Here is a 16805-nt window from a genome sequence, read left to right as displayed (position 1 = left end):
TCCAGGACCGAGAGGTTTGAAGAATGCGAAGCATTGATGGATTTAACAGTTTGACTCTTCATATGAATAACTTCTTCATTAAGTGTTTCAATCTTGAATAAGACTTTCTTTATACATGAAAAATCATCCTTGACCGAAAGGTTTTACATACAATGATGTGTTTAACTGCCTTGGACTTTGTCTGCTCCTTATCCCTCCATCTGTAACAAAGCGTTTCAACTGCCCAACTTGAATCAATTCTTCAATTCTATCTTTCAAAGCTACACATTCTTCTGTATGACGACCATGATTCTTGTGGTATTGGCAATGTTTACGCTGATATGCTCTTTTTGAAGTTCTTTCCTTCTTTGGTGGTGGGATTATCTTTACTGCCATTGCTTATTGTAAAATTCTTGCTCCATTACTACTCAACGGTGTATATTGCTGAAACTTTTGGCTACGAAATTATTCTCTTCCTTTTCTAAACGAATGTCATCCTTCTTTTTCACTTATCTTCTTATCATTTCCATCCGCCCTCGAAATTCTCTCAACTCTTCCATCTGCATAAACTTTGATGCATTTTGTCTTAACTCATCAAGATTGGTTGCTAGTTTTTTGCAAAGACTGTCGGCAAATGGTCCCGGTTTCAGTGTTGTAATCATATGATGCATTGTGACTTTCGGACTGAGATTGCGGATACTTAGTGCTACCTTTCCAAACCGCTCCATAAATGTTCTTAGGGATTCTCCCTTTTCTTGCCTTATATTCACTAAGGCAATTGATGTCAAATGATGTGGTCGGCTTGTAGCAAAATGAGCTCCAAACTTTTTTACTAAAGTGTTGAAACAATCAATGGATAACGGTGGCAACTGAGTAAACCAACTCAGAGCCCTTCCCTTCAAATCTTTTCTCATTATGTACCCTTTGGTGGATATGTGTTCTTGGTTGAACAGTTTCAAATGATGTGTTTAAAATCGTCTCTTCATTCAACTTCCTTTTCATGTACGCATTCTCCGCCCTTAACATACTTAACTTTTCTTCATTTCTTTTCTTTAGTGTTTCGAACTCTCTTTGTAACTGCATGAGCACAGCCATTGACATGGAATTTTGATTATCTCTTTGCTCCCCAGATTGCTCTCCACCTTGTTCTTCTCTTTGATTCATCTTGTCTTCAACCTTTTTCAGCTACTTCTCGGCCCCACGGTGGGCACCAAAATGTTCTTACAAGGACCAAGAACACTAGAATCAGGTTGACAAGATTAACTCTTATACAAATCTTCCGAACTTTGGGCTGGACTCTCTCGGTCTCTTCTTGGGCTGGATACTCTGGTCTTCTCCTCACATTGGGTGCTCTAGGCTTCTCCTCAAGGTAGATGCTCTCGGCTTCTCTTTTAACTAGATGCTCTCGGCTTCTCCTTCAGCTAAGTGCTCTCGGCTTCTCCTTCAGCTAAGTGCTCTCGGCTTCTCCTTCAACTAGGTGCTCTCGGCTTCTTCTCCTCACAGGTGGGTGTGTGTACCTGCAAGGCGCTCCGATGCCAAAGTCAGATATAGTTTTATGTTCATCAGATAAATTGAATCTTGCTTACCTCTTGAGTTGAACCTCTATTTATAAGGATCTCTTATTGGGCTTAAGAGTTACTTGGGTCTTTTCTTTTTGCACCTAACATTTTGAAAACACACACATGTATATTTGGGCCCATCTTATGGGCTTTGCTATAATCACTAATTTAATTTTACTTATTTACTTTTTATATTTAACCTTTCGGTTGAGACTTTCGGTACAACCTTTCGATCGAGACTTTCGGTACAACCTTTCGGTTGACCTTTCGGCCTAGACAATACAATTATATTACTATATTTAATTAAATTATTACTTGATAAAATTTTAATTTCTAAATTGTAATAAAAATGAAACTAAAGAGTTTTAGCAGGCAAAGAAGCATGAAGGGTTGTTGCAAGGTAAAGGGGTGAGTGACACCGTGCAAAAAGATATATTAACAAAAGTAATATAATATCTCTTTTCTACATCAGATTTTATGATTAACCAAATGTTATTTTGTATTAGAACACTTTATTAGCCAGTCTTATAACTAAGGTAGAAAATAGATCAATTCCTTCTTCTTCTTTTTTTTTATAAAAATGCTTTGAGCTATGGAGACACCTCATGTAACATCAATTATTTGTCATCACATGAAAAAATTATTATTAAAAAAAGAAAAAAGAAAGAAAATACAAAAATATGGGGGACTATGACCAAAACTCATATATTAACAAAAACGATACATAGGTAGATTATACCTATTAATAAAGAATTCTAACTAGAGACTAGATGAAAGCCTATTATACCAATGAAATTATTCTTTATGAATAAATCTTAAATTAGTCAACTTATTAGTACATGCATTCCCTTCACGAAAAATATGAGTAACCCTAAACTTGATTTTTCCACAGTAATTAAGACAAGTATTTCATCGATTCTGAAGCATCCAACGAACATTTGTCCTAGTAATAAACGCAGCACAAACCAAGACAGAATCACATTTCAACCAGACATTAGTAAGTCTCATCTTTTGAGCTTCCTCCATAGCATGTATAACCCCATAAAACTCAGTAACTAGAGCAGTTTGAACTTCAAGGAACGTAGAGAAAGCTCCAATAAATTTCCTCATTCTCCCACCGAAAATATCTCCACAAGTAGCAAGACTAGGATACCCCTAATAGCCCCATCGGTATTAATTGGTGAAGGAAACTCCCATCTAGATGAAGAACTTTACCAGTACAATATTCCTTCTTTAATTTATCTGTATGATATCATTATAAACCTTGTAAACTGTTTCTTTAGGAGATTTCATATAGAAAAAATTGATGATATATATATATATATATTTTAATAGAAATCTGGCTTTATAAATTAGTTTTATAAAATTAAATTAAATTTAAAAATATTTTTAAAAAAATATTTGTAAAGAAACATCATCTTATCTTTCAAACCACGTCACAACAATTTTATTTCAATGGATATAATTTTTGGATGTAAAAGTTAAACATGTACAATATTTAATTAAAGATATTGTTTCATTGGTGCCTTTAACATTGAGTTGAATAAATTAAATTACCTGGTCAGAACTGAGAAGTCTTATTTCTTTTCATAACTTTATTAAAATCTAAGATGAAATTTCTGGAAATAATAAAAAAATAACCCTTTTCATCATGGTTTGACAAAATTAGATTTGATTATTTCTACATGAGGCAATTATGTACTTGGCTATGTTTTCTTTTTCATTAACTCTTTCTTGAGATCCTACATAGAATATTATAGGTTTGGTTACAGTTTAAATTGGCATCACCAAGCACAAGGAACATTAACCAATTCATAATTCTTTTATCTTCTCTTGTGATATTCTTAGCGCGTCTCTCTAGATATATGATAGAAAAAAAATAATAAATTATTAAAGTAATATATTTAAAATGTTAATAATTTGTGTTACCTATTTTGGTTTAAAGTTTAAATGACCTCAAACCAAGCATACAAGTTGAGTTCTCTTATTCATTATGACCATGTATTTATATGTCCTACTTAGTTATCAATTATTTTATAAATTTCTACTAATATAATTTAATCTTTGAAATTCTCCTCAACTAATTTCAAGTACCACACATAGATATAGTGTTATGTTTTATCTTCTAAATCTTTACTAATATCATTTAATCTTTAAAATTCTCCTCAAATGATTTCAAGTACCACAGAGAGATGTAATGTTATCTCTTATCTTCTAAATCTTAATTAATAATATTAATAGGTCTTATATCTGACTTTTTAGATAAATCATATTCCCTTTTAATACGAGATAACAATACACGACCATCCAACCTCAAGCCGAGTATAGGAGATGAAGAGGTTTATCTAGCAAAAAATCAAGAAAAAATTATGATGTAGGTTGTGCCTAATTGGTTTAAGACCTTATTTTCCCTTATTGCCTTGATTACATGTCTCTTTAGTCTTTAATCAAAATTTGTCTTACTTACATTAGAAAAAAAACAATTAAGAAAGAATGTTAATCATATAGCTAATTGGACTCAAAAATAAAATTAAATGAATATTTATTAGGGAAGAAAGACTTTAGCTTCTAAACATACCAATTTGGATATAAAATATGGAGGCGAATTTGATCAGTAGTATTCAACCAGCCAAGCTCGCGGCTGATCATAGTCAGCAGTTTTATTACACCAGCCAAGTTAGGAGATCAGGTTGATCATAATCAGCGGTTTTATTACACCAACCAAGTTGGGAGTTGAGTTAAACATACTTAGCAATTTTATTACACCAACTGATCTGGGATTTGAGCTGAACATAATCAACAACTATATTACACCAGTGGAGTTAGGAACCGAGTTGAACATAGTCAACAGTTTTATTACACCAATTGTGTTGGGATTCGAGCTGAACATGATCAGTGATTTTATTACATCAATCGAGTTGAGAGTTGAGTTAAACATAGTATGTGATTTTATTACACCAGTCAAGCTAGGATACGAGTTGAACATAATCAATAGTTTTATTAAACCAGTCGAGTTGGGAGTCGAGTTAAACATAGTCAGCGGTTTTATGACACTACTCAAGCTAGGAGTCGAGCTAAACATAGTCACCCAATATGGGAGTTTCATGCTCTATAGTAATCAAAGGACAAGGAATTGGGATTGGTTCAGTTGATAAAGACAGTTCTTCATAGTCTCTCAGATGACCTTCCTTCGCTAGCTTGGCGAGTTGAGCCTTCAATACTTATCATCTCTTAGTATCATGTCCATGAATATGATGAAATTTGCACCATGAGTTACTAAGATGTCCGAGAACACGATCCGTTGTTTTAGAAAATCATAAATAATGAGCTACCTTATCATCTTCAAGTATTTGATTTGGAGAAATGGTAAAGGTTAGACAATGCAGTATTTTCTTGTCCTCCCATGACCTTTGGGCTACGTAAGGCATATATTGTCAGCTGGTGCACCTACCTTGCTAATCATCTTCTTGTTTCTGCCTCCAATTTTTAGTATTATCCTTGCACGTGATGGACGTTTTTCTTTTGATCTCTTACGCCATATTACTTCCTCGACTTCTATGTAAGACAATGCTCTGCTTAGAATTTCAATCATAGAATCGACCCTAATCCGAATAAGGGACTCACTAAAGGGGTTGGCCCACAATCCTTTAATGAAAACATCAACAAACATGTTTTCATTCGGCTAATGTATGCGAATTGAGATGTTGTAAAAGTGATTAAGATAATTGTTTAGAGGATCACCTTCCTGTTGCTTAATATCAAAAAGATCGAAAATTCTTGGGGTTTGACTTTATTGGCTGCAAACCTTTCCACAAACATTCAGGAAAAAATCTAGAAAGAGTTTATGACTCCATCGAGAACTCCACTTAACCATTGGAATGTAATGCCCGTGAATTTCCTGACGAACATTTTGCATCGTACAACATCCGAGCCACCTGACTTTAGTATTTGAGCATGGAAAGCTTTTAAGTGGATCTATGAATCTCCTGATCTTGAAAACGGTGCGATCTTGGGCACCATGTAGTGAGGCAATACTTGTTCTTCCATGATCGCCCTTGAGAAGGGTTGCGGATCTGCTTGAGTGTGTATCGTATAAGGATTTGCCCTACTGCCTTTGGTTGACCTCTGTCTGCACATGGCATGTCGCAGTTATTCATTGACCTTTTGTAACTCCTCATGTGCTCTCATGACTTCCTCCATTAAATGGCGTTACATCTTCGCTTCTTCCTACTGTCGTTTGTGCTCGACACGAGTCTCTTCTCTTTGTTGTTGTTGCTCAACATGGGCTTCTTAACATAATCGTTCTCGTTCAACTTGAGTTTCTTCTGCTTGGTGTTTGGCCTCTGTATTTTCATGCTGCAGTGCCCGTATGGTGTCCAAAATTTGATGCAAAGTAGGAACATGGTCTTCATCTCCAAGTTGAATTTGTTGTCTTTAATTTCTCATGATGCTGTAGTTATTTCTAAAAAAAAATATTTATTATTATGTAGATGTAGGAAAAGTTTTACCTAAATCCACGATGGGCATCAATCTTCTGGTTCAAAATTTAAATGACTTCAAACCAGCATACAAGTTGAGTTATCTTGTTCACCATGATCGATGTTTTCAAAAGTCCTAGTTAGTTATCAATTATCTTCTAAATCTTAACTAATATCATTTAACCTTTAAAATTCTCCTCAACTGATTTCAATTACCACAAAGAGATATATTGTTATCTCTTATCTTCTAAATCTTAATTAATATTATTTAATCCTTAAAATTCTCCTCAACTAATTTTAAGTACCACACAAATATATTCCTTTATTTTTTGCTAAGGTTATATGTGATTTTATTGAATCCCCCCTTAATAATTAATAGGCCTTGTATTAGACTCTTTATATAAATCATATTCCTTTTTAATTGGAGATAACCATACACTACCCTTTTAAATACACATTAATTTTTTTAACTTAATAAAGTTAATTATCCATAAATTGAACATTTTAATCTCTACATTGACTTAAAAGAAAGTTTAAGTAGGTTTATGGTCTTAAAACATGTAACTATTTTTTTTAGTTTTTTTATTTTATTTTCTTAACTCTATCAATCTTTATTATAATGCTTGTTCTCATTTATTATTCTTTGTGTTTTCAATTTGATCCCTAATAGAGTCTCTTGAATTTGACCCTAGAGTATGATGGCAGAGTCCCCAACCACACATAAGCACATAATAAGGAGGATGAAGACCTAGAGGTTGTTTATGAGTTTATTTTCAAATATGGATCTAATTGGATTTTTGTTGGCCCAATCAAGAGGACGACTCTAGGATGAAGGAATGTACAAACATATCCAAGAAGACATCCAACTCATCAAAACATAAACTACAACATTGGTCAGAAGAACACGTGAAGAACAACACGGAAATGAAGAACACACAAAAATAAAATGAAGAGAAGACACTTATCTCTTGAAGAACCAAAGCTCTAGATACCAAATGATGGTGTTGCCTTCATTCCGATTTGATTTCTTTGAATTTTGGTGAACTTGTTCGGAAACTCAATGGAAGTGGCAGACAAGGATGACTCCAATGAAGCTATGGTTTCCTTGAAGGTGCATGAGAAGTAGGGAGAGTGATTGGTTTGGGCATATCACTTGAAAAAAGTGAAGAAGAAGAAGAAGAGCAAGGTGTCTATCCTAGAGAGTCTAGACAAGGGAGTGAGGTCTTGTGGGTTATTTTGGATCTTTTGTCCTCTATCAGACATAAATTTAGCCAAATTACGATGGATTAACCTAGTGTATGGGTCAATGTCTTAACTCCAAGATCTATAGATGGTATTTTAGTGGTAACTCGTTATTTTTAAAAATCTGATGTAACCTGTTTGTTGTAAGGGGTAGATTATGTGTATTAGATATCTACAAGGTTAAGTAATTCTATTTATTTAATTTTTTCTTTACTAATAAAAAAAATATTGATTGACTTATTTTTATCAAGTATATAGAAAAATAAAGATTTTATTTTTTTATAATAAAAATTTGTATTTATGAAAAATAAAATAAAAAATTATTTGTTTTATAATGACTAAAAATATATTTAAAGTTTTATTATTTATTTATTCATGAAAATAGGAAAAATGATTTCTAATAGATCCGTATATAAAATAAATTTCTCAATTGCAGGGAAAAATTATATTATTTATTTATTTGTTTTTAAAGAAGTAAAATTTATATCATAAAATAAATAAATCAATAATAAACAAGTATAAAGAAAGATAGTCTCACAGATTAATTGTTTTGGATAAATTTTAAAATTTAATTAATATAAAATGATCATATATATATATATATATTTGTTTTTATTCACTGTCTCTTCTATTAAACTAGCAAAAGAAAATCTTTTCACCTTTTTCTTATTTATTTTTCTTTATGTTTATGTTTGACTCCTCATTCCTAAGTTGATTCACACAAAGCTTGTGCATTCTCGTGAATTTTCACATCAGTGATTAATTTCTTTAGGAAAATATCACATAAATTTTTAAACAATTACATATATGATGCTCGAAAAAAATCATATTTTAAATCTCAGCTTTATTTTTATGTTTAAGAATAATAAAAATCGTGTTTAAAACTTGATTTCGTCTAAAAACTATCTTCAGTTAAAATCTTCTTTTCTAAATGAGACTTCAAACTATTGTCTAAGTGACCTAAAACTGTAAAAACACAATTGTGTTTTAAAACGAAGGATAAAAATATTCATTCTTGGATTCTCAAGTTTTGAAGTGTTTAAAAAAAATAGTTTAACGTCGTAATTTCTTTATGTTCTTCCTTCATAAATAGGGTGCTGATGTAGATGGTTCACATCCCAATTCCTGTAACCTCTCTGAGAAAACATTCATACATTCATTAATGAAAATGTATTGCTATTGGAACTTTAATAATTATTTTTTTCTGTCCATGGTGGAAAGTGAAGGAGAGGCAAGTAGAAAAAAAATATCAAATAAGTGACAAATAACAAATTTTCACCTTTCTTTGAGTTTAACATATCTTAATTTTAAATATAAAAAAATATAAAAAATGTAAAAATAAAAAAAAAACTCACCTCTTTATAGTAAATATATGAGCAACTTTATAAATATACAATTACTTAGTATTTATTTATTTATTTATTTTATCCAAAATATTTTTTATGTTACTTTCTCTTCAAACTAACAATTATATTTTTTCACATTATTTAATTTTACCATATAATGAATTACTTAGATATGTTATTTAAATTATTTTTCAATTAAAATTTGACAGTGTGTTATTCTATATTATTATATTTTGGAAGAAACCTTAAACTACATTTATACTCTTATGTTGATAAGAAGTAATGCACTTAATAAAAATGTAAATTATACACATAAAATTATAAATCTTATTAAACAACAACACTAATTATACTTTATATTAGTGGATTTTAATTATATTATTGTAAGTTTTGTCTTTGTATTTTATACTCTCTCTCTGTTTCGTAATAAATATAATTTGATGTTCTTTTAGATATAAGAAGAATAATAAATATACCATTTATGGTAGTAATTTACTAAAATAATCTTATTAATTCAATAAATGTATTATTTTAATTGAGACCAAGAGAGAAATTAGGAAAAAATAATACTGAAGGTATGAAGATATATTAATTTAGAATTTTTTAGAGGGTCTACTACTCATTATGCAAGTGGAAGGAATAATATTTTGTTTATGATAATATAATATAATTTAAGACAAACGAGAATATATATATATATATATATATATATATATATATAAAATTTTGGGAGTAAATTAATACCAACCATATTACTCTCAATATTAAAGAATGAATATCAAATTTTGACATGAATTAGAAAATAATAAACATATTATTGTTGATACAATTTTATTATGATAATATTATTCTCTTCATAAATATATTATTGTTATAAATGTAATTTATTAAAGGAAAACTAAAGATGAATAATTAATATTAAGTGAAAATAAAAACATCAATAAATTTATTTTTAAGAGATTAAAATCGTGATAATTTTGAGATAAAAATAAGTATCAGATACAAATAAAATTAGCATTACATTAGTTCGAATAAACATGTTTTCAGGTCATTTAAATAAGATTTCAAATTCAAAATTATAAATAAAATTTGTGACCAAGAAAAAAAACTTTGTTGAAAATGATAAAACCGTTTTTTTTTTCAATATTAACTGTTATCACCGGCTCGAAGTCGGTCGGAGTATGGATGAGTTCTTCTCGGATTCCTTTTTGATGGTCGGTCAGCTAGTGGATGAGGTGCTTAGGAATGACCTCCAGGTTTCAGCAAACCGATCTTCTGGGGATGAGGAGGGCTCCACCTGAGATTACACTCCAACGCTCAAGTCAGTGAGAGCACAAAATATAATGTGTATGGTAAAATATACTGCAAAGATGCCCGTTAGATACTCCCTGTAGGTGGTTGTCTATTTATAAACATACATGAGCTTGGATTTCTGACATTGGTCTTTCCTGGCATTAATGTATCATTTCATAGTAACTTTCTATAAAATCTGGATATAAAGTATATAAATCGGAATAGTTAAACAATGTAATCAGGGATACTGCGGATAATATTTATTACATTATCAGGGATATAACATTTATATTCATTACGCTATCGGAAATATGATATTTATATTTATTACGCTATCGGGAATATGCGTGTGTAGGAAAAACGTTATACTTTCCTTTAGTGGATTTTGTCCCTTGTTGGCGTTGCGCAATACTAAGCCAAGGCCAAAACAGGTTGTGTTTTTGGGCCTGTTAGGTCGGTTCGCGACCCATGCCAAGTTCTCACATCGTCACTTCCCCTAGATGGGCCCTTAGTGAGCTCGACCAAATACCTACCCGATTTGGGACAGGACACAGCCCCTCAGCCTTGGGCCGAGCCTACGAGGCGCAAAGGCTAAAGCGTTATTGGGCTATCCGAGCGAACTACCATTATGGATAGGTCGGCAAATTTCCTAGCTATGTGATGGATAGTGGTCCGTCCACATTTCACTTCGCGTGGGTCTGTGAGAAAATCGGTAAGCTTCTTGGCTCACCATGAGTGTGAGTATGTGGAGAGGTTGGCATACTACCTGGCTCACCATGAGTGTGAGTATGTGGAGAGGTCGACAAACTACCTGGCTTACTATGAGTGTGAGTATGTGGAGAGGTCGGCAAACTTCCTAGCTCACCATGAGTGTGAGTGTGTGGAGAGGTCGGCAAAGTTCCTGGCTTACCATTGGTGTGGGTTTGTGAGAAAATCGGCAAACTTCCTGGCTCACCATGAGGGTACACAACCCCCTAGCTTTGAGTCGAATTAACGAGGCGAAAAGGCTTGAAACGTTGATCCTGCAGACTAGGATATCGAGCCGCCTGGCAAGTTGGCCCACTCGGCCTAAACCCTGGCAGATCTGTCACGTCGACCTAATTCCTGACATTGACTCATTTTTCAAAAGGAAATAGTTTATTAAAAATTCAGGGTCCAAACCCTAGAAGGTCGGCCACGTCGGCCCAACTCCTGGCAGTCTCGGGCCGGTACACAATTCCCCAGCCTTGAGTTGAATTAACGAGGCGAAAAGGCTTGGAACGTTGATCCTGCAGACTTGGAAACCGAAACGCCTGGCAGATCGGTCAACTTGGGCTAGACCCTTGTAGGTCGGCCACATCGACCTAATTCCTAGCATTAACTCATTTTCAAAAGGAATAACTTATTAAAAATTCAGGGTCAACCACGTCGGCCCAATTCCTGACAGTCTAAGGTTCGTGGTTAAACTAGCCAAGTTGACAACTCTAATGCTTGGTCTTGGTCAGACTACTCGTGCTCGTTATATGCGCTACCAGTTTGAATTCTGGTGTCAGATTTCAACCGAACTACTGGTTCGTTATGTACGCTACCAGATTGAATTTTGGTATCAGATTTTGACTGAACTGCTCGGGTTCGTTATGTACGCTACCAGATTGAATTTTGGTGTCAGATTTAGATCGAACTATTCAAGTTCGCTGTGCAAAATACCGAACTGCTCGGGTTCATTATTGTAGCGACCAGATTAAAAACTCTGGTTAGTGGCGACCGAACTACTCAGGTTTGTTGTGCAAAATACCGAACTGCTCGGGTTCGTTATGCAGATTACCGAACTGCTCAGGTTCGTTGTGCAAAATACCGAACTGCTTGGGTTCGTTATTGTAGGGACCAGATTAAAAACTCTGGTTAGTGGCGACCGCACTACTCAGGTTCGTTGTGCAAAATACCGAACTGCTCGGGTTCGTTATGCAGATTACCGAATTGCTCAGGTTCGTTGTGCAAAATACCGAACTGCTCGAGTTCGTTATTGTAGCGACCAGATTAAAAACTCTGGTTAGTGGCGATCGAACTACTCAGGTTCGTTATTGTAGCGACCAGATTAAAAACTCTGGTTAGTGGCGACCGAACTACTCAGGTTCGTTATTGTAGTGACCAAATTAAAAACTCATTATTTTTCGATCTAACTACTCAGGTCCGAAGTGACGACAACCAAATTTAAATGATCATAATCATAATAGATCCAAATAACAACCATTATGTTTGCTCTTTTCAGGATAAAATCTCAACAGATTTAAATAACGATAATTATAATAGATCTAAATAACAACAATTATATTGGGACAACAATAATTTTGATCGCACGGGGTGATAATAATATTCTCTGGTCGTGCAAGGCGATAATGAGTCGGTAGGATTCTTGTTGAATAGTATAAATAAGCAAGAATATATAATTGTAAAGTACCCTCCTTAGATTCCACGTGTTTTCAATACTCCAACGTTCAAGTGGGTAAGAGCAAACAATATGTCACTGAAATATATATTACATAAAACAATACTTACCTTATTTTTGGGATTCATGTTCTATTTATAGAGATTTGTCTAATCTCTTCCAATTCGTCTTTTTTTCTTACAAGAATAATCTCTCAATAGATTTAAATGTTGAAATAAGATTTGCAGAATCAATATCAAAATCATGTGTATATCTTAAGTGATTGGTGGTAGTAGGGACAGTTTTACCTGCCCCACGGTGGGCGCCAAATGTTCTCGCCGACTCGAAGTCGGTCGGAGTATGGATGAGCTCTTCTCGGATTCCTTTTTGGTGGTCGGTCAGCTAATGGATGAGGTGCTTAGGAATGACCTCCAGGTTTCAGCAAACCGATCTTCTGGGGATGAGGGGGGCTCCACCTGCGATTACACTCCAACGCTCAAGTCAGTGAGAGCACAAAATATAATGTGTATGGTAAAATATAATGCAAAGATGCCCGTTCGATACTCCCTGTAGGTGGTTGTCTATTTATAAACATACATGAGCTTGGATTTCTGACATTGGTCTTTCCTGGCATTAATGTATCATTTCATAGTAACTTTCTATAAAATCTGGATATAAAGTATATAAATCGGAATAGTTAAACAATGTAATCAGGGATACTGGGGATAATATTTATTACGTTATCAGGGATATAACATTTATATTCATTACGCTATCGGGAATATGATATTTATATTTATTACGCTATCGGGAATATGCGTGTGTAGGAAAAACGTTATACTTTCCTTTAGTGGATTTTGTCCCTTGTTGGCGTTGCGCAATACTAAGCCAAGGCCAAAACAGGTTGTGTTTTTGGGCTGTTAGGTCGGTTCGCGACCCATGCCAAGTTCTCACATCGTCACTTCCCCTAGATGGGCCTTTAGTGAGCTCGGCCAAATACCTACTCGATTCGGGACAGAAAATTAACTATTAATAAAATCAATAAATACTTTGCAATAAATTAGTACAGAAAAATAAACAAATAAGAGAAATACAATCACAATAGCTAATTATTTGATAGTAAACACATTTTCTTTATCACAATCATTTTATATAGTAAATGGTATGACCTTTTATCATCATTATCAAGTGAGAAATGGAAATTATAAAATACGAAAACTATTGCCAGATAAATATAATTAAATGATTTATTAATTAATGGATTTGTTCATCTATGCCATGTCAATTAGAGTTCTTAAATTAATTTTTTTTTAATGAATCAGAATTTTGAAATATAATAAATGTAACATCCCAAAAATACCTATAATTATTACAATACATGTTATACATATTTATATAAAGCTTAGAGTTTTCCTAATACATGAATAATACTTATAGAAATACAAACATTTACAATTCATAGCTCAAAACAAACTCTAAAGCCTTTCAAACTCTCTTGGACATGTATGATCATCTGCTCGTGTACATAATATAGTCATCGCATTTCAAACACAACAAGAAAAACAAGGGTAAGCTAGTAAAAATAAAATTTTATAATATACACAATTAAATCAAAAGAGAAAACCAAAATACATAAATCAATTTCTCAATTATTCAATCTTCTTCAAATTCCAACATAAAAATCACATAGATCTCACATGGATCTACACATCCAGGATATTCAACAAACAACAATTAAGCTGAATACAACTCAAGTCGTGCATCTCATATGTTACGGTGTGCAGGAACTCTCCCATCAGCTTCTCACCACCTGATATCTTAGTTTATATTACTTAAATCATCAGTGAAGCTCGACGATCTTTATTACCACATATGCATCAATACTTAATACACAACATACATCAATCCATACATTATCCCAAATGTATGAATTCAATTTTTTACCATTTTCATCATACAATATCATTCAAAATGCAATCCACAATATTCAAAATCCTATTTAACATCAAAAAAACACTTAAGTACTAAACCATCAAAATCTAATATTTCTACAAGTTTAAATAATATATAAACAAACAACACAATATATAAACACAAAACATCCCAACAAGAGAAATTAAATATTGGGATCACGTCCCCTCCACATCCAAATCTTCTAGCCTAGGGTGCTATTAAAAATTAAAATTAGTTTCCTTTACCTGAAATTCCTTATTCTGATGGAAATTCTACCTCAAGAGAACCACTCCAAAAATTTAGGAACTGTCCTGTCCCGAATCGGGTAGGTATTTGGCCGAGCTCACTAAGGGCCCATCTAGGGGAAGTGACGATGTGAGAACTTGGCATGGGTCGCGAACCGACCTAACAGGCCCAAAAACACAACATGTTTTGGCCTTGGCTTAGTATTGTGCAACGCCAACAAGGGACAAAATCCACTAAAGGAAAGTATAACGTTTTTCCTACACATGCATATTCTCGATAGCGTAATAAATATAAATATCATATTTCCGATAGCGTAATGAATATAAATGTTATATCCCTGATAACGTAATAAATATTATCCCCAGTATCCCTAATTACATTGTTTAACTATTCCGATTTATATACTTTATATCCAGATTTTATAGAAAGTTACTATGAAATGATACATTAATGCCAGGAAAGACCAATGTCAGAAATCCAAGCTCATGTATGTTTATAAATAGACAACCACCTACAGGGAGTATCGAACAGGCATCTTTGCAGTATATTTTACCATACACATTATATTTTGTGCTCTCACTGACTTGAGCGTTTGAGTGTAATCGCAGGTGGAGCCCCCCTCATCCCCAGAAGATCGGTTTGCTGAAACCTGGAGGTCATTCCTAAGCACCTCATCCACTAGCTGACAGACCACCAAAAAGGAATCCGAGTAGAGCTCATCCATACTCCGATCGACTTCGAGCCGGCGAGAACAGGAACCTAGATCAAGTTATCCAAAAATTACAAAATTTTAGTTTGAGCTTAATCAAATTGAGAGAAACACTTTTCTCAACTGCCCCACTAATACATAGAGAATAATGGAACTTTAGAGTAAAAATGAATTTACTCTGTTTGAAAATCTGATCGGATAGAAATGTACTCTGACTCTTCAGCTACAACATAACATGATTAGATTTTGGAATAGATGAGAAAAAATGAAGAGAGAAGGGAGAAGAGTGAAAGGGAGAGAGAAAGTTAGTGTCTGTGGTTTTTTTTTTCTTCTTTCACATTTTAGGGTACCTTACAATAAATGTGTAAATAATATTTCTATTATAATTAAAATAATTTTAATTTAGTCAATTTTACTGGCTAGTTATAATATATATATATATATATATATATTTATTGAAAAATACATATACAATATATTTAGATTGCTTTCCACTTTTATCATATTTATAAGTAGGTAATACAATATGTTAGTCTAATCTATTTTTGTTTGAGCAGTCATTCTCACTCAAAACTAATGGAAATCTTAGTCTTTTTCTCGTTTCTTTTATAATTTTAATATATATATATATATAGATATATATTTAAAAGCATATTTAATTATGTAAATATTTTCTAAAATTTAAATGATTTAATTAAAGTTTCTAATTTAATAAATTTAAAAAATTATGATATTTTCATATTAAATTACTTTATTATAATTAATAACTAAAACTTAATTTATAATTGGTAATCATTTAAGTTACAATAATATTACATATTTACATTCTTTAAATACTATAATATAAAAAATTATTATTTTTTAAATAACTTTGTGTTTAAATTTTTAATTTAAAAAAGGGAGCGGTGGCCCCAGCCTTTGCCTCGTCTCTTACCACCAACCTAACATAGCGGATTGATAAAATGAAAACACCAGCACGTTCAACTAAATAATGGCTAGCTGGAAGGCCAACAACTCACTTTCTTATCCATTTTCAATAAACAAATATGATTTTTTTATATGTCAACCTTCCTTAAAATTTGAACTTAGTTTTAGTGACTTTTTATGTAGTATCACATTGAAATTTGAATTTATATTGGTGGCTTTCTATGTAGTATCACATTCGCTAATTATAAGATATGAAACCAATGCTAAGTAGAATTTTGAAATCAATCATGAGTACAAGACGAGGAGCTAGAGAGAGTAAAGGAAGATGAGAAGTGTTAAAAAAAGGAAAAAAGAAATTAAAAAAAAAAACTAGGAATGAACATGAGCAATATACCATTTCTTTTTTAAATTACATAAATAAACATATTTTTTTATTGGACTTTAAGCCTAAATTAAAAAATAACTTTAAACTTAATTTAACCTTATAAAATCGATTTATAAGGTGAGGGTTGTACTCACTTATATATTATGAAATGTCTCGATGATGTGAAAAGGATCTGGTAAAGTCAACAAACTCTCACTAGAATAGACTCTATGCAAGATCTCAAACACATTTTCCTCACGCCGAGACTATATAATGGGTAGTCTGATAACAGTCCGATAGCGGTG

At 32.8% G+C, this 16805-nt stretch overlaps 1 protein-coding gene across 1 annotated transcript; it reads right to left on the bottom strand.

Moving 5' to 3' along the window:
* Nucleotides 1-488: 488 nt before the first annotated feature.
* Nucleotides 489-893, bottom strand: LOC137839056 (uncharacterized). The gene has a single exon (XM_068648184.1). It carries the CDS (start codon nt 891-893, stop codon nt 489-491), a length of 405 nt encoding a protein of 134 aa, XP_068504285.1.
* Between the last annotated feature and the right edge of the window lie 15912 nt (nt 894-16805).

Source organism: Phaseolus vulgaris, chromosome 3 (genome assembly GCF_051622355.1).
Source record: "Phaseolus vulgaris cultivar YP4 chromosome 3, ASM5162235v1, whole genome shotgun sequence".
In the NCBI taxonomy this organism is placed as follows: Eukaryota; Viridiplantae; Streptophyta; class Magnoliopsida; order Fabales; family Fabaceae; genus Phaseolus; species Phaseolus vulgaris.
The sequence above is the reverse complement of the archived record's forward strand: the minus strand, read 5'-3'. Positions and strand labels throughout refer to the sequence as shown.